The sequence below is a fragment of the Nelumbo lutea genome, chromosome 6 (genome assembly GCF_056320005.1).
Source record: "Nelumbo lutea isolate HS-2025 chromosome 6, American lotus-T2T, whole genome shotgun sequence".
NCBI lineage: Eukaryota > Viridiplantae > Streptophyta > Magnoliopsida > Proteales > Nelumbonaceae > Nelumbo > Nelumbo lutea.
The window spans coordinates 470,486-490,046 of record NC_142689.1 but is presented as its reverse complement, the minus strand read 5'-3'; the positions used below and the strand labels follow the sequence as shown (position 1 = coordinate 490,046).

Below are 19,561 nucleotides of genomic sequence, written 5' to 3'. Positions count from 1 at the left end.
CATGTTAAATGGAAATACTTCATATTTACTCCAAAATTTAGTGAGATATCTGCCTCAGGGCATTGCACATCCTTCACCCATACTATGTGTGAGTTGGTCTAACTATAATAATTACTCCAAGAAATTGGCTTTACTGTGACTGCTCCAACAAAGTTGTATTTTGATAGCAATGTGTCATACTTCATATTTACTCCAATCTAGGTTTTCATGAGAGGACTGAGTACAAAGAGATTAATTGTCATTTAGTACAAGATGCAGTAGTGTCTTTTTATAACGACTTTTATTTTATTTCAATCATGTCCAAGTACAATGGCAGGGCAATTATTTCATAGTAAGACAAAGACAACATATAAATAGCAATTGCCTGGGATGGGAGAGCCATCTTTTTCTCCTGCCCATCATTCTCCCTTATTTATGGCCCTTCCCCTTTTTTCTTTTGCACAGAGTTTCATCTAGTCACTAGAACACAGCTAAAAATGATGAGACTATTACCACAACATGGTGTTCAAATATCTAAGAAAAATAAAACTGAATAAAATACTTACTCAATAGAGAAGTCAACTGCAATATCCATCAGATTGACTCTCTTCAGATGATTCTGAACTATATACGCAGCCTTTTCTTTGCAATAGTATCCCCCGCAACCGCAATCATTTAAGTATAAAATTACCCGGCGGTCAACTAGATCATTCTTGAAACTAGCTCTACAGAGTAGTATTTCCTACAAATAATGAAGGAAAAGTGAGACAAATATATGCATGTATAATTGGAGAATACACACAGATTTTACAAATAAATAAGTAAACTAAGATATTGTGCCATTGTAACTTAACAACTTAAACAAATGAATACCTTCATCAGCTCCCATGACGAATTATTACTTGGAGAAGAATCAAGAACTGCCTTGTATGCCGGATTTGAAATTGCAGTTGCAGCTAAAATACCAACAGGTTCACCAGCAGGGTAGAAACTTGGAGGAGTATTTCCAAGGTCAGCCCCATACTCGAATTGGATTAAAGAGTTGTTACATACATTTCTCACTGTTCCATCATAACAGATAACAACATCTCGAAGAATGGCCATCAAATTTTTAAACAAAGTTCCAGGCTCAGTTAGCCCTCTAGATGACCGAACAAGCACTTCTCTAGAAGAAATGGAATGGACCAACTCTTCATATGGGTTCAAACCATTAAAAAAACAACTGCTAATTAGCCCAAAGCTCTCTGGAGATTCACCATCTCTATTAACACAATATTTACTACAGAAAAATGAAGTCAAGGCCTCCACCAAAGTCCTAGAGTAGAGCTTTCCTTTATCTGAAAATTGCAAGCCCAAGAACCCAACTTGCTGAACTACCTTATTAATGGATGAATCACTTTTTGAGTCAATTAAATTACCCAGAATAGATGATTTTAAAATAAACTTCACAACAGGAACTTTCACAATTCTCAGATGATTCTCCACTTGCAACTCTACCATTTCATTATATTCTGATCTCAAATGATGCAGCAGGGGTAAAATGACTTCAACCATTTTATGGAGCTCTTCTGTAACTGCTCTTGGAATTGAAAAATCCTTCAAGCTGACACTAAAACCAACTGAAAATATGTGTTCCATCAAAAGTGGCTGTAAAGAATTGACTACATTAAGTGCCTCTTTGGAGCCTTTCTGAAAGAGAATGGAATTAATTATTTCATTAAAGGAGGTCTGCAGGGCATCCTTGTTGAAGTCAAATTTCAATATCTCGCTCTGACTAATCAAGTATCTCCTATCCGAAGAATCAAAGCAAGAAGGTAAAGCAGTCTGCAGTATCTGTAAGGCAGTCCATACAGGGTCATCATGGTGGGCCTTCAACAAGGCAGGCTGAGGTAAGCCCATTGGAACAAACATTCCTAACTGTTGTGAAGATGCTTTGTCAAAGAAAAATCTCTTGAACAAAATATTAAGCGACAACAGGGAATCATTAGCCAATTGCAAGTTCAAATTTCCACTATGAGAGCTAAGCAACTGATGTTGAACTGCAAATAGTTCCAAAACCTCAGACTTTGCTTCCAAAGACTGGGGATAAAATAAGTGAACACAATCACCATCAAAATCAGCTCCAAGGGGCCCACAAATAAGGGGGTTAACTTTCACAGTATGATCATCATGAACATATACTGAAAATGCTTGCAGTGAATGTTTGTGTGTACTTGGAGGCCTATTAATAAAAACAATGTCACCATCCATGATCCGCCGACGTACAACTTGGCCAACTCTTAAAGATGTATATCCCTTTGACCCATCTCTTAATGAATATGTGGACAGACCATCTGTGTAAGTTAGGCACAATTTATTGTCTACCAGCTTTTGTAAATGATCCATATTGTGTATGCTCACCTTCTCCTCAAATGTAATCCTTTGTGCAACTTCTGATGGAAGACCTATTTCATTAATTCCTTTATAAGCATCCCCTGTTATCACACTGCGAGATGAGAATCCTGACCCTTTACTAATGAACAGTGTTCTCATCTTTTCCAGCCATGCTTTTGTACAAGTATCACTGACTCCTTTACTGACTGAAAATCTGGTGTCCACATCACGAGAAGCCTGGTACATTAAAAAAGAAAATACAATCAGAATAACAATTATATATTAATAGATTAATAATAGAGGATGGGAAAAATGGAGGGGAGCATCAGGGGTCTCATACAATAGGCAAATACTGTATAGATTAAAAAGAAAATTCTATAAAGCAGCTGTAAATCCAAAACTGCAGAATGGAGAAGTGTGTTGAGAAGTCAAGAAAAATGTCCGAAAAATGGAGTTCGGCTTCAGTCCAGGCATGCTATATATGCACACCGTTCACGCAGCACAAGGACGCACCATGCGTCTTTTGATTTGTGCGTTGGCTTAATACGTGCGAAATGAATTAACGGAGTCTATCCTTTATGTCGCTAGCTTCTCATTCATTCCATCCCACTTCCTGCTCAAGACTCATCAGACTCTGCCCTCACTAGTCACTCTCACTCTCTCCCTCTCCAACCAGCGGCTACCAACAGTCATCACTGGCAATCCCCTCAGGTATTTTGGACTCTGCCCTGATAGAAGCCGGACTGTTATCACTGGCGGAAAGAGTACAAACAGTCATCACCGATGCGCGTATATAGCGTGCCTAGACTGAAGCTGAACTCAGGACGAGTTCTGTTTGTAGAGAAGAAAACCTTGTAATTTGTATACTTTACATATTTCTATTTGTACTCTTTCCGCCAAAACCCCTTTCCTTGGCTTCATGGTGGATCTTGTGAAGCCCCCTTATAGTCCTTTAATCATTGTCCGACAATAACAGCATTTGCACTACCTGAGCCTGAAATTAACAATCACACGCTAAGTTAATAAACTGGAGGAAGAGAAAGAAGGGCGACACTACAAGTACGTAGATAGTTGAGTACCAGCAGAACTTCTTGATCGTCAGGAGAGAGGGAACTGGTGTCGAGAATGCGGACATAGAGAGAAGGGGAATTGGGGGGATGGGAGATGCAGATGAGAATGGAAGTGGTTTCATCAGAGAGTCTCAATGGGCGCTGGAAGATAGTTCTTAGTCATGGGTCGCACTGGTTCAGTGCCACCATGAACAGTCCATGGCTGCAGACGACATTCTCCAGATTGAAGGTTGAAACTGACTCCACAAGCGGCAGAGGGAGAAAACACGAGACAACGACGATGACACCTCTACTTCTTGTTTCCAGTGGTCATCTCTTCTCTCATCAGACTCCTTTGTCCATAGAATCCTCTATTCTTGCTTGTACAGCAAGGGTAGGCGAATCTGAATGATTACTGTTGACAGGAGTCTGGCTTCTATCAGTCGCCAGTGATAACAGTCTGGCTTCTATCAGGGCAGAGTCCAAAATACCTAAGGGGGGTTGCCGGTGATGGCTGTTAATCACCGCTGGTTGGAAAGGGAGAGAATGAGAGTGACTGGCGATGGCAGAGTCAGGTGAGTCTTGAGCAGGAAGTGGAATGGAACTAATGAGAAGCTATCGGCATGAAGGATAGACTACGTTTAATTCATTTCGCACGTATTAAACCAGCGCATGAATTAAAAGATGTGTGGCGCGTCCTCATGCTGCGCAAACGGTGCACATATATTGCGTGCCTGGACTGAAGCCGAATCCCAAAAAACGAGTGTGGTGAAAAAGGATAGGGACAGAGATTAAATCATTTGAAGGATCCTAGGAGTATCTCAACTAGGTGATAAATGAGACAATGTAACATGGTCTGGTCACGTGGATAGAAGACGGTTTTCAGAGCCCGTAAGAAGACACTTTCTATTAAAATTTTAAGGGGCTAGATAGGCTAAAGGCAGACCAAAACGAACATGGTTTTAAAAGTAGTAAAAAATGATTTAAGTTCTCATAATTTAACAATGGATATAGCATTAAACAGAAAAGAATGATAAATCAGGATTCATATAGTCAACGACATATAGTTGGCATAAGGCTTAGATGACAATGATGATGATACTTACAAATTAATAACACAACCATGTCATTTGTCTTAGTTTCTGTATCAAGGAGAGAACATAGAGTTCATTACATGGATACTAGAAGGAGTATCAGTTGGACGTTACAGGGGCATACTTGTAATGTTGATAAATTTTGGGGACTTGTATGTATATATGGGAAGAAGAGGCACCTGTGTGAAATTCTGATATAATTTGGTCTTTTGCTTATTTAAACCATTGGTTGTGTGGGGTTGGGGTTGAGTGAGTGGACATTTTGTTGAGAATCTGTAGGCTACCGATCCAAACCACATTAAATCTTGGTGCTTCCTCTCTTTCTTCTTCCTATTTTCTTCTTGGTTTACTATTCTCTTTCCTGCTGGTTGACAGTATCAAAGAGAGCACATAGGGTACATGATAACGGAAACCAGTAGGAGTATCAAAATTAGAGATGGGTAAAAAGGTATTAGACTTTGAAACCGCTAAAAAAAGGATTCAGGGACTCATAAATTATGGAATCTGCCCAGACAACAAAAATATTAAAGATGGATGCATAAATAAGTGCGAACAACACTAAACAAAAAAGTTGCTTATAATAAATAATAAAGTACTACGAATTAACCATTCATATCCAAATTTTATCAAATTTGCAGAGGGTTGGGCTCCCCACAGGCACCCCACATGAGTATTTGCACCCCATACATGAGTATTTAACATACCTTTGCAGTACCCCTAACATGAAGATAATTTGCAACAGTGGACTGCAACTCATTAGCTTCAATTTCTTGAGACTCAAAATTTGGAGCACCTGATCTTGAACTCCTGATGATTTCAATTTGCTTAAGAACCTTCCTAAGCATTGTGATAGAAAGATCCTGGAAAACAAGCAAAAACAAACAGTCAACATAAAGGTAAAACCCAAGAAACAGTATGATCAAGTGATTCATGCAGTAGATACACAAAAAATATATCAACTTACTGAAGACATGATACTGATTCCATCAGAAATATCAGGCACAGACAAACAATTGGGAGGGACAGGTAAATACTGCAAAATATAACCATACTGAGGAAAGTGTCCTTTCCCAATAAGCTTTCTTCTGGTTTCCTCTGGAATTCTTTTCAAAATTTCTAGAGCCTGAAAATTTGGTGTATAAGACAAACCAGATGTCAGGAAGCAATCAGAACATAAGTGCACTGGAAAAAAAAAAATTGTTGTACAAAGTGATCCAAACCCCATTCATTTTATTCAATCAGTAAAATGATTTCATTCATTCTGATAAAAGCATATTATCTTATCAACAACAGCTTCAGATTAAAGCATATTACATAATGATGTAAATACAAATGAGGCATTTCCTTTACAAGCTAATAAAACGCATTTACAAGTCAGCCCAGAACAGTTGTTTACCATACACCCCTTGTTTTTTTAATCCCCAAAATTTACTCCACGTGGAGGGGTGGCCACCTTAAAATTCTATTAATAGAATCATTATATGCAAAAAATATACAGGGTAGGACGTAGCCCGCCTTGCCCCATACCCAATACAGTATGCACACCGACTCTATAAAAGCCTCCATAAATTATTTATAACACAACTTTGGGTTTTTGCTTGTCTCTGATTCAATCCTTCTATTTAACTTATATTTTCCTTCTCTCTGATTCTCGTCTAACCTTACATGAGGGTCGTTTGTTGGGAAGCTTATCACTTAAAACTTGCATGTGTTAGACATTTCAAAAAAGAGGCCATACCAGTGTTTTTTTTTTCCATACATTTGTGTCTGCCATTTGGGAATGGGTGTTTGCTATCTTTGGATGCAGGTGGCCCCCCTCCCTCTAATGTGAAGTACTTTTTTAGCACTTCTTTTTTAGTTTTTTTTTTCAATCCACCTACAGGTGGCCTCCTCCCTCTAATGTGTTCTAACAGTAAGAACACTAGGGCTGAGATTGGAAAATTGATCGTAGGGTTATGAAAACCCTAGAGAAAACTCTGAGAAACAGAAAAAACACCAGCCGCTCCTTCCAGGTAAGTCTAAACCTTTCCTAACTAGTGCTGATCTCAAAGAAAAAAATAACTTACTCAAAAAATCCTGATTGCAATCCAGTCCTTAGATTGAGCCCTAATCTTGAACTTCCTTGTTTTTCTCTGATTCTTCCTGGTTACCGAGCATTCTCCAAGGCTCTACAAGCCCTTGGACATCTACCAAACTCCTCCAAAAACCTCCAATAATCAGGCGATGGATTAACTTGTGCTAAACTTCCAGCCCTAGGAAGTTCTTATGCAAGTCAGCTGGATCAGACATACATGAGAACCCTAACCAACCCTAGGTTGGCTCTGATACCAACTTGGCAGATAAAGACTGTGAGTAGTATTTCTTCTGATGTGAATCCAATAAAACAAAAGAAGAAAGAGTATGGTTGACTTAGACTTGCCACCCCACCCATCTATTTATAGATTTGCAACTAACTGTTAAAAAACAACATAAAGTAAAATAAAATTAAGACAATATGAGGTGGGACCACATTAAAATATACTACTACTCCGCACCGCTACAGGATAAAACAAAGGATTTGTTTAGATCCTTCTCCACTGATGACATTGTCAGGAACTGGCATCTGATTGCCAGCTCTATCAGGAAGGTTGTTAAACATAACCAATGGGAACCTCCTCCACCTCTCCCAATCAAACTCAACATTGGTGGTTGCAGCAGAGGCAACCCAGGCCCCTCTGATATAGGTGGAGTTTTCAGGAACAGCAACAAGGACATGGAGGGTGATACCAAAGTGATTGTAGAGTTTATTCAAGAGGAAGAAAGTTGTCCCTGGCAATACAAGAATTTTTTGAAAGAGATAAATGAACTAAAAGGATAGAGTGGTAGAAGCATCAATGTATAGGTCTGCAAATAGGCTGGTAGAGGATGATGCAGATGAGAAAGAAAGTAAAGAATCCAAAGAGAATTAAGTCAGTTGTCCAATTCATAATTTCCTATACCAATTTCAGAACCTTTGGGTTATAGGATATTCATTCTGTATCAGTTTTTTATTTTTCTAGTTGTGGGTATCTTAAGAATAGGATTCTGTTTCTTAGATTTTTATTGATGTTTCAAAATTACTATTTAAGGCAACCTCCCAACTTTCCATTTAAAGTAATTGGTGTAATTACCATTTTTAGTAAACTTGTGGAAGTAATTTCTGATGTCCTTAAATTAAGTTTAGTGCAATTTGGAAAGTGTTATTAGAGTTGTTTAGGAGCTGGAACCCTTACTTAAGTGTCTTTATGGGTTACTTATGGATTTGTCTTAGTTTTAAAGCAACTATAGAAAGTATTGTTGAGATTATTATATCCTTTATTGGGCATGTTTTGGTTTCTATTATAATTCAGCCTGCCTTTGAGTTCTGTTAGTCTGATAACAGCCAAGAAGAGAGAAGAAGAAAGAAGAAAGAAAGAGAGAGAGGAGGAGAAAAGGAGAGAAGAAAAGTCTGGTTCGAATTGGGAAAAAAATCTCCTCCCATTCGACCAGACATGTTTCATATTACTAACATAATGGAAAAGACACATGTGCCCTTACTTAAGTGAGGGACACTAGTTCTAATATAATATTACAGATCAGCAACCTCAACATAAGTATACAGACAGAAATACCCCTACACTAACAGTTTCTTTTCTTGCTTATCATTTTTTTAAGACAAAGGTAAAATATTTCATTAAACAGATTGTGAAAGATTGCGACCGGCCCAATAAGGTAATGGGATAAATAGAAAACAAAAAAGAAAAAAAACATTACATCCCAACAACCACTATTTATCGCTCATACAAAAAGAGTGTTCTCAAAATAGGAGCTTCCAGGACAATTATTGAATAACTTATGAGTCGCCATCCAAGAGAATAACCTTCAACAAATTCTCTTTAAAACTTCCTCTTCTTAATTGAATTTGTCTTCAACAATCCTCATGTTTCTTTCCGTCCCAATTGACCACACTACTGCCAGCACCACCTTCCAGAAAATCTTATCTCTCCTCAACAAACCCCTCAAAAACCAACCCTGTAATAGTGTCATTACATCATTTGGGAAGCACATTTGGATTCCAAACACCCTTATTGCTTTCATCCATATTTCCCAACTGAAACTACAGTGCAGAAAGAAATTTTCAGCTTCTCGGAACTGTTGCCACACAGAACACATCTGCTGCGTTCTACCTCCTTTCCTCTCTTTGACAACTTCTCAGCTGTTAAGACACCTCCCCAAAGCCGTCACCCACAAGCAGAAAGAGACTCTTGGTTTCTTTTCCTTCTTATCATTTGTCAGTGTTTTAAAAATTCAAGGGGCTTTTTGCGCCCAAGGCACAAGGTGAGGTACATGCCTTTCTGAAGTGAGGAGCAAATATATATATATATATATATATATATATATATATTGATTAAAATTGCAAAAAAAAACAAAATATATTAAAAATAGCATTTATTAAAGAATGCATACTTAAATTTTAAGCTAAATGTTTTAAAAGGCCTATTAGCTCAAATTAAAATATATAAACATGAGATATAAAACAAATGCAAAGTGAAAATGTAAAATAAAAATAAACATAACATATAAAACATATTCAAGCACATTGGAGAGGCACATGACTGGGCTGAGGCGCAAGGTGCTCCAGGTACAACAGGAACGTACCTTTTTAAAGGGGCTGTGCCTGGGCATAGGAGAGGCAAATGCCTTAAAATGTGTCTTACCTGTGCACTTAGGCATGCCCAAGGTGTGCCTTCTCAATCACTTCTATTTGGCATTTTTCATTACAGGCTTCATTCTTTAATTATATTGGGTATGTGGGTCAGGCTATTTACTTGTTATTTAAGTGAACGTGTGCAGCTGCCTATATGAGGGAAACTATGTAATTTTTCCTCTTATTATGTTGATTAATAAAATAAATATTGGGGTTAGACTATAACCAACGATCAGTACTTCCAACTTCTTCCTTTCTTCTTTCTCTCTTCTCTGCTTTTTTTTTTTCTCTTCCTTTGTAATTTCTACATGTTTTATTCATTGTTTTCTCCTATAAGCAAGAAAACTACTGATAAGATACAATTGGACAAAAGTTTGAAGCAGCAGACCTCACTAGGGAGCAATGTACGCTGAGAGCCATCACCATAGCGAAACCCATATCTCTCCAGAAAGTTCCAAAAACCATCTTGTGACCTTGACCGAGATGATATTTTCAATTCCAAATAACATGCACCATCAGTTGTCTTAACTTCCTTTATTGATAATTGTGGAAGATCCTACAAAACAATCAAGCAAAATACTTTTTTCGATAATCAACAATCAAACAAAATGTTGAAGGAAACAACAGCCCAAATGTAATTGTACAACAGTAATGTTACAAAGAAGTTTATTTTGAAAAACAATATTCAATTATTCCACATATATTGCATCATCAGGATTCAGAACCACCTGCTTCCTTTAGCAATAGTGGGGCACCACCAATTCAAAAAATTAGTGAATTTCAAAGTGTCTAAAATTAAGCAAGCTCTTTCACAATTCAAATACAAGATTAACCATATTTAATATAGTCCATCTAACTTATTGATGCAACTAGATGGAAACCGGAAAGCAACAATGGTTCAATGACAATGTTATTTTGTTATATCTAAAGCTAATGGCTATATAGGGTCTTATCTAACACAAAGTATCTTCCTGAATGTCTTTGATCTTCTGAATAGTAGAAAATAATTTCTTTGCAATCTATGTCGAGTCCTACAAATCCATGTTTCCAATTTCGCCAATTAATAAAAGTAATTCTTGTGTAAGTTAAAATAGTGGGAAACAAGCCCTAAAGAAGAAATAACTACATGTCTGGTTGCAAGAGGATAGTGGGCAAGACTTTAAATTCCAACATGAATAAGTCCAGAATTTTGAAATTCAATTCCAGTTTTCGGAGCTCCAGGAAACAAATGTAACTAGAACAAATCTAACAAAATAAGAATCAATAAACAAGTAGAAAATGTTAGTACAATAAATAGGAAGATGGAAGGTATCTAAGAAGCATGAAGTTGACAAGAACAACGATGAGACAATATGAGAAAAGTATGAAGATAGAGATGAACCCTTCTTTTATTCTTTTCATGACAAGACCCTTGGTGTAACAGTTCTACCTTAAAGGAGGTCTTTCCTTCACTGTTTCTTATAGTTAAGGGTAAGGATGCAATGGTGGCAGATCAATTTGAGTGGTGCGGGAGTATTGGGACTTGGTGACTAAATTCAGGAGACATCTCAATGACTGGGAGATTTCAGACCTGCTAGTGCTATTCCAGCTAATTCAGACTCAACATCCACCCCAAATCAGCAAGATTCAAGGGTCTGGAAATAGTTGTCTAGTGATGGCATTTCCTCTGTGAACTCCTTTTATATGAAGCTGTCTGCTGGTGGCTCTCAGGCTTTTCAGTGTAAAGAGGTGGCTCCCTCACATTCCAAGAAAGGTGTCAGCTCATGGCAAATGTCTTTCAAAGGATCAGCTGGACAAGAGAGGTTTGCTGCTGGAGTCTCTGATCTGTGTCATGTGTGAGAAGGAAGTTGAGTTTTTCTTATCACATTTTCATTCATTGTAAGGCTGCTCGCCTGCTCATAAAACTTCAGTCATCTCAGCTCCCTACTGAGTGTCAGCTGGTGTTTGTCAAGTTCTCTGCCAGATTTACTTTTTTCTTGGAAGTTGTCGGGCTTAAGTGGTAGGGGAAAGGTGCTTTGGAGTTCTATTCCTCACATGGTGTATTGGGTTCTGTGGAAAGAAAGAAATGGGAGGATTTTTTAAGGAAACTTCTGTTCTTTAGATGATGTGGTGGTTCCGGACCACATTAATATAGTCAAGGTTGCACTCTTGGTCCCATAAACAAAGGGACCACACAAGTTTGAAACAAAGACTCAAAGACCCTCATTTCCTATCTCAACCTATCAGGCCTTCCTTTTTATGTTTGTGAAACATATTGTAAACTATATGATTTATTCCATTCTTTTATTGCATATTTGAAGTATACTGACCCCAAACTTTACCCTCAATGGAAGGTTGACCTCTTTTATAGCACTAATTCCCAAGAAGCCAGAAGCCAGCCACCCTAGAGACTTGAAACCAACCATCTTAGTGACCTGTCATTACAAAATTCTAGTAAAAAATCATCCCTATGGTTAAAAGAGGCACTTCCCTTTATGGTGTCTCAGTTGCCAGGGGCTTTTATCCTAGGAAAGCACATAACAAAGCAAGCCCCAATTGCTATTGAATGAGTGGAGGACTTGAAAAGATCTGGTAGGAAAGGAACGATGTTCAAGTTAGATTTAGAAAAGATCTATGACTTGGTCATGGTCTAAAATGTCACAAACTGTCAGAAATGTCGACTGACATGTCAGTGTCAAGACCCATTGGCAGAAACTTTAAGATGAATGAGAAAAATACCTTATGTCGGCTGACATTTGCGATATTTCAGCCAAATGTCGACTAAGTCTTTCTAAACACAAAAAAAATATACATTATTTCCTAATATTTTGAACATGTCAAATTATTCCTAAACACAAACAACACTACTCTTGTTTCACATAAAAAACAGAGAAAAAAGAGAAAATAACAGCAGGGTAAATAAAAATAAATAAAGAGAAGATCAAAACAAAGAAAGGAAGCATGTGTAGCATCAAGAGATGAGATTAAGGAGGGGAAAAAAGAAAACAGATTCCAGTTTCCATACCTGGAAGCTTGAGGTGTGAAAATGCAAGTTTAGGGTTCAAAGCAGGTAGCATCAAGGTGTGAAAAAGAATAATTCTGATACACTCCTCTTGTGCTTCAAGTTCTGGACTCCAAAGTTGAGTGTTCAAACAGAACCCTTTATGCTTGAACTAAACAATGAAATGAATAGTGATTTTTTATCTTAACACTGTAACTTATAAAGGTGTTGTTATGATACACGTTGGTCTATGAAAAGCCCACAGACCATCACAACAAAATAAAAGGAATCTTTAATAGAATAATACAATATGTTATAATACATGAGGGTCTACGGTAATATTCTAGACCTTCACTAAAATGCCAATCAAACATTGATATATAATACATTACTAAAGTATATTAATATACTACAAAAAAGAAATATATATTAAAAAATATTCATACATAAGAATATAAAATAAAATATTCAACAAAGGAATTAAAAAACAAATAAAGGAATAAATTAATTACTTATTAGAATATGAAGATATGCATATACATAAAATATTTCTTCATAGCAATAAAAACATTAATGTTTGAAATACAATAGTCAGAAAAAGGAATGAAACAAAATAAAAAACAAAAGAATAAACTAATTACCTAATAGAATAAAAAGATGTGCATATGTCAAACTATTCTTCATAATAACAAAAATATTAAGTGATATATATGATTATGAATATAACTTAATTCTTATTAATTGGTGTCAGAACTACATGTGAGAATAGAAGAAAAATAACAGGAAAGAGAGAGAGAGAGAGAGAGAGAGAGAGAGAGGAGAAAAGAAAAGGAAGGGAGTATGTGCAAGTCAACAAAAAAGAACCTCCAGTTGGCCAGGTTTCTATATATAGATTAGCATAAAAGATCAAGATATAAGTATGCCCCTGAATTATAAAAATAATAAACATCCTATTCTACCCCATTCAAGGAATAATAAATGACACTAATAACCCAGATCAAAAGAATAAAAGGAAAATAAACTACTCTCAACAACAATCAACAAAGTTTTACTATTATAAATCGAAAAAAGGACTACTAACCCCCCCCCCACTCCTAATTCAATATGTTAACAAAGAGAAACAGAATCAAACTTCAGTTATCAAAAAAATGGAAACAACCTTCAAGAAACCTGCATCATGGACAGCAGCAGCCCATCTCTCCAGAGAACAAATTGTACAAAAAACGCAAAACAAATAAAAGGTCCAAAAGTGGCACCAATACAACCACAATCCAAGCAAACAAACTTCTATGCCTCTTGCCCATACAGACATGCAACAAAACACAAACACACAGGTACAAGAACCTCGAATCCAGCATCATCCACCAACAAAGGACAAAAAACACCACTACCTATTGGCAAACTCATAACAATTGTAAGAAGGTTATAGATTTCCTTCCAACCCTCCACTTATCTCTCTTAAAGCTTTTAGTACTCCTCTAACCTGTTGTGTGCCCATCATTCTCTACTATAACAACAGCCAACCGTCTTGGCACTAACAGGAGAAGATTGAAAAATGGCATGATTTGAATTAAGTAGAAAACAATTATAGTGTCGCACTGAATGGATCCTAAAGGGGGAAGAATTCTTAGTTAAAGCAAAGTGTCAAGTCCAAACAATTTTGTAAACAAGATCTAGGCCAAAGCACTGATTATAATGACACCATTCAAAATTATATTTAAAACCAACAACTCATACTACAAATTAGAGGCAATTAAAATCAAGTCAACAAACTAGGAAGATAAAATAAAGATAAGAAGCTCAAGGGAAATAGTATAGAATATGCAGAAATAAAAACTACAAAGAAAGATGAAGAAAAGAAGAGGTTTTTGTGAGAAGAGAGAAGAATAGAAAGAATGGAGAAAAGAATGAGAGAGCAATCAGATCTGGATGCCCCCTCCTTTTGTTATTTATTCTCTAAGTAATAAAATATGTACAAAAACCAAAATGCCCTTATAGGGTGGCAAACACAAAAAACTAAATAAAAAGAGTTAAAAACACCACTCTAAAGGGTTCCAACAGGTGTGTTGTGGTTCCCACTCCCTAACTAAACAAATTAACCAACAAATCTCCACAAATTAACCAACAAATCTGCACAAACTCCTCAACACTCCCCCTCAAGTTGGGAGTAAATGTCACACATTCCCAACTTGCATAGGTCATGTTCAAGCTTGTTCTTTGTGACCCCTTTGGTGAAGACATCAACCAATTGTAACTTAGCAGTGACATAAAGCAGGCAGACTTCTCCAATTGTCACTCTTTCTCTTGTGAATTGTCTATCAACTTCAATGTGTTTTGCCCTATTATGCTAAACTGGATTGTGGGCATATTGCAACTTGGTTGTCACAATATAACATCATTGGTTCCTCTACATCTTATCCCAATCTCACACAGCAAAGATCTAACCCAAAATAATTATGATACACCATGTGCCATAGATCTATATTCAGCTTCTGCACTTGACCTTGCCACCACTAACTATTTTTTTACTTTTCCATGAAACCAAATTCCCAACACCCCCCCCACCCCAAAGGTACACAACCCTAAAGTGGATCAGGCAACCTACCAAGGAATAAAATTCCTCTACTAAGATGCTTCTTTAGGTATGCAAGTATCCCAAAGGTACACAATCCTAAAGTGGATCAAGTAACCTACCATGGAATAAAACTCCTCTACTAAGATGCTTCTTTAGGTATGCAAGTATCCCAAAGGTACACAACCCTAAAGTGGATCAGGCAACCTATCAAGGAATAAAATTCCTCTACTAAGATGCTTCTTTAGGTACGCAAGTATCCCATTAATAGTTTCTCAGTGTTGAACCAGAGGAGCATACATATACTAACTCGCAAAATAGGAAATGTCAGGCATGTCATGCACAAGTGTAGTTGGCCTACCATCCTTTGATATCTCCCCACATCCTTAACCAACTCACCATTCAAAGCATTAATCCTGTGGTTCTTGATTTAACTCCTAGCTTCCTAGTTTCCTGCAATAGGTCCAATAAATTCTTCCTTTGAGAGATGAAAATCCCATGCTTGGATCTTGCAACCTCAATCCCCAAAAAATATTTTAATTTACCTAGATCCCTAATCTAAAATTCTTGTTGTAGTGACTTGTTGAGTGCAACAATCTCACTTCACAAAGAGAGTGTGTCCTAACTAAGTTTGTGTGTATCCAAACGGATCAATGCCCCCTAAACTTGCCAAACCATGCCCTAGGTGATTGTTGCAAACCATATAAAGGCTTATTCAGCCTACAAGTTTTTCCCTCACCAACATTCTCATAAAAACCATCTAAAGCAACCATATATGCCTCTTCCCGCAAATTACCATTAAGGGATGCATTTTTTAACATCAAGCTAGAAGAGCGGCCATGAGTAAGTAATTGCTAGAGACAAGAAAATCCGAACTAAGCTCATCTTAGCTATTGTTGCAAAAGTCTCCCAATAATCTACACCATAGGTCAATGTATACCTTTTTGCAACCAACATTGCCCTATACCTCTCTATGTTGCCATTGGCCCTATACTTCACAGTGAACACCCATCTACACCCAAATGTCTCATTTTCTGCAAGAAGCCCAACTATCTCTCATGTCTGGTTCTTAATCAAAGCCTCCATTTTTTCTATCATAGTTGTTTTTCACTCAGGTTTGGAAAGATGATAAGGCATTATAGAGAAGAAAGGAAAGCATGGTAGGAAGGTGATAAGGCATTATAGGAGAGATGGAGTGAAATACATTGAGTTGTACTCTTTCTCTTTTCCTTGCGAAGTGCAACGGGAAGATAAAGATCAACTGCAACATCAATGTTAGTATAGAAACATCATTAATGGAATCAAGGGCAATGATAGGCTCAAGGAAAATACCTGGAACTGTATCAACCGAACTTGGAATCTCTAATGGACCAACAGCATGTGATTCAACTCTCTTGCATTGATGCTAAAAGAACTAAAAGGTAGTTGTAGTGGATTAGGCAATGGGACTAGAGGAGCTAATGGTGGTGCAATAGGTGAAACTGAAGGTGGAGCTAATGGACCAAATGAAGGAACAGGAAGAGGAAAAAACTATGAGTTCTCCTCCCCAAAACACTCCCCTTGAGGAGAACCACCAAAGAAAATGAATGTGGACTAAAAAAGGTAACATCCACAGTGACAAACCTGCTCCCTGACACTGGATTATAACAACAATACCCCTTATAGTTTTAAGCATACCCCAGAAGAATATATTTTTTGGCCTTAGGACTCAATTTCTCATGCTTGCATAGTATTCTTCCAAGCTTTGGCAACCCTGCTTTAGGTTAAAGTATTCTCGATAAAGCTAGTATACTCTAGTGGTATTATCTGGGCCGGAATAAAGTTTCTTAGCATGGTCCCAAATTTCCTTAGTTGTATCTAAGAACATAAAATTCACATTAGTTTTAAGTTCCATGCTAATCCACAACCAGGTCATGATCTGTGCATCCTCTTGTTCCCAATCACTAAACCCTAGAGAATCAGAAGAGGGTTTCTCCTCTCTCACATGTTTCACCTTTTTCTTGCCTCTTAAAAACACCACCATAGATTTAGCCCATGGCACATAGTTCTCACCATTTAATTTAATAGAAGCCATTTGAACATTTAAGTAATAAGGAGAAATCATAACACCTATCTTATTGTCACCACCTTCTCCAGTTGATGCCATCCTAACCGATTCACCTCACCCTTCAAAGAAATCACTATAATAAACAAACGAGTCACCCTCTACTATTCAGCACCACACCACACGCTTCACAATAAAATATAATTGTAACCACACTACTGCTGTCATGAATTCAGAACTCAAAACCCCTACTATCGACACACATATCCAGGTATAAACAGAATGAAAAGAGGATCGAATGCATACCTACCAATCCACACTGCCACATAAATGAAATCCAGCCCAAAAAGAAGCAGCCACACTCCACTATTAGCCGAATAGAAATTTCTGTTCACACCTGTCCACAACCAGCCTCCTTCCTACCATCAAGTAGAGGGCATTTAGTACACCACCACAACGACCACCACAATGGTCACTCCTTTTTGGCCTCTTATCGATCTTCCAATCTGTCTAAGAGTTACTCCAAAAAAATTCTAATATGGCGATCCCAGGAGGCCAAAGGGCGATGAGAGAAGATTGAGTTCGAAACTGGTTTCTTATTGATCTGGTACCATATGAATAGGTTGATTAACCCTAGTTCAGTTCTAGGTCCTAAGTATGTAAGAAGAAGAAGAAGAAGAAGAAGAAGAAGAAAAAGAAGGAGAAAGAAAAAGAGGAGAAGGGTTCAGTCAGGAGAGAAAAATTCATCTCTCCAATCCACTTTATATTTATATTGTATGTATTGAATTACAAAAGTCAATATTGTCCCTCATTAAGTATGGGACACAAATTAAACTCACACAAAACAAACTATTTAGTTTCAATTAGATAGACAAAAAGACCTAAATACCCTTGTACTGTCGATCCTAACAACAGTAAACCAAATTACTTCCGCTGAAATTCTAGAATATTCCAAAAGTTCCTCCCCATTTCAGATCTGCTGATTTGATCAAATTCTGGTAATACCCAAACCCAATCCGCTACTAGCTTCCCAACCAGAGCAACTAATGTTTCAGAGTTCTTTGATCTATCTTCAAAATGTTCTATTTCTTTCATTCCAAAGAACCCAGCACACTGCAAAAGGAATGCAGCTCCACACTTTCCTGCTGCTGTTTAAGTTTGGCCAAGAAGAGAAGATTTTTGCTGTAGAGCTAGGATGGAAAACACTATCCCCAAATGAGAAGTAGAATCTCTGAATGACCTTTGCTGTCTTGCAAGAGTAGAACAGATGAAAGACAGTTTCTTTCCCTTCCCAACATAATATGCAGACATTTGCCACTCCCTAACTAAACAAATAGTAAACAAATTAACCAACAAATCTGCACAGATTCCTCAACAAGTATCAAATACAGTTGATTAGCCAAGCAAATATCCTAACTTCAAATAAAAATTGGCATACCGGGCAATATGAACATGGTGCACTTGAGGACCTTTCAGTTCCACTAGTTTCCTTGACCTGAAAGAGTAAACATCTAATATGGTAAAAGGACTAAACAATATATGAAATAATGAATGTAGGCAGTTCTCAAGATAAATGCAAAAAAAAAAGGGGGGGGGGGGGGAAGAAACAGAAATAATACAGAAGAATTTGCATAGCCCAAAATACCAGAGTTTCTATTCTATGCCAAAACAAAAACTTGGATCTTGTCCAGATTGAATAACCCATTCAGTATGCTTAATGAAATCTATGACATCCATCATATGCACTTTGAAGATGATTACCTATCTTTATGCTGCCAAACATTACATTCACAACAACCTTATGGAAAACACAATATTACAAATAAGGCTTTAAAAGGCTAAAGGCAGAGGCGAGGCATAAGCCTCGAGGTGGTTTGAGGCGTAATGTCACGGGATGACACAATGGGGTGCTTGGCTAGAGGTTTTCTAGATGTTTCCTGAGGCTTCTAGCCAATTCTGCATGTTTCTAGGGTGTTCTAGAGCATTCTGGGGTGTTTTGGAGTGTTCTCCATGTGTCTAGAAGGGTCTAGATGTTGGTGGAACTCTCTAGAACCTTGTGGAACAATCCGGGTTTGTGTGGAACAACCTAGAGGGGTTGGAAATAGTCTAGACTTCCTCTAGAGTGTTCTTGTATTTTATGGAGAAGGCATCCCCTAGAAGAGTGTAGAAGGTAGAATGTTTTAGAGGTGCTTCTAGATGATGCCAAATATACATAGTTCTAGAGGATTCCTAGAGGGGGTTAGTGTATAAATAGGGGTCCCCTCCATTTGCAACAGGCATTCAAGTTGTAAGAGCATTCTTTGAGTTGTAAGCTTTCTTCTAGGGCAATACAATCTCTTCCTCTTAAAATACTTGGTGTGCTCTTGTGTGCCTTGGGGTGTGTCCTTAGCACTTAAGCAACCTAGCAAGAAGGATCTTGGGCATGTAGTTTGGCTGACTTGCTTGGAGGGCCAAGTGAGTGCCACACAACTTAGCCAATGGGAGCAGTCAGGTCATGACAATAAGCCTCACATTAAAAACTTAAAATTTATGAAAAAATAAATAATCGAAAGTTTATACAATTGTTTGTGACTTAATGTATGGTTCAACGATTGCTGATTGTTCAAATCAAGTTGAACATGCCAAAATTTGTATAAAAAATAACCCAAGGATAAATAAACAAGAAAATGAAAACATTCAAATGAAAATAACAAATTTGTAGTCAAATCAATAAATAACAATATCGTGTTCATTGATATCCTCGGTTTTCACAGACAACTATTGGG

General features: G+C 37.4%; 1 protein-coding gene across 1 annotated transcript in view; it reads right to left on the bottom strand.

Annotated features, from left to right (window-relative positions):
- The window catches only part of NRPD1B (nuclear RNA polymerase D1B), a 91,925-nt gene that overhangs the window by 32,044 nt on the left and 40,320 nt on the right, over positions 1-19,561 (bottom strand). The window contains exons 6-11 of the mRNA XM_088949384.1: positions 18,235-18,291; positions 9,589-9,756; positions 5,460-5,618; positions 5,200-5,355; positions 853-2,589; positions 546-721 (exon numbers count right to left, since the gene is read on the bottom strand). Of these exons, the coding sequence (XP_088805510.1) occupies positions 546-721; positions 853-2,589; positions 5,200-5,355; positions 5,460-5,618; positions 9,589-9,756; positions 18,235-18,291 (2,453 nt within the window). The remainder of the gene's footprint in view (positions 1-545; positions 722-852; positions 2,590-5,199; positions 5,356-5,459; positions 5,619-9,588; positions 9,757-18,234; positions 18,292-19,561) is intronic.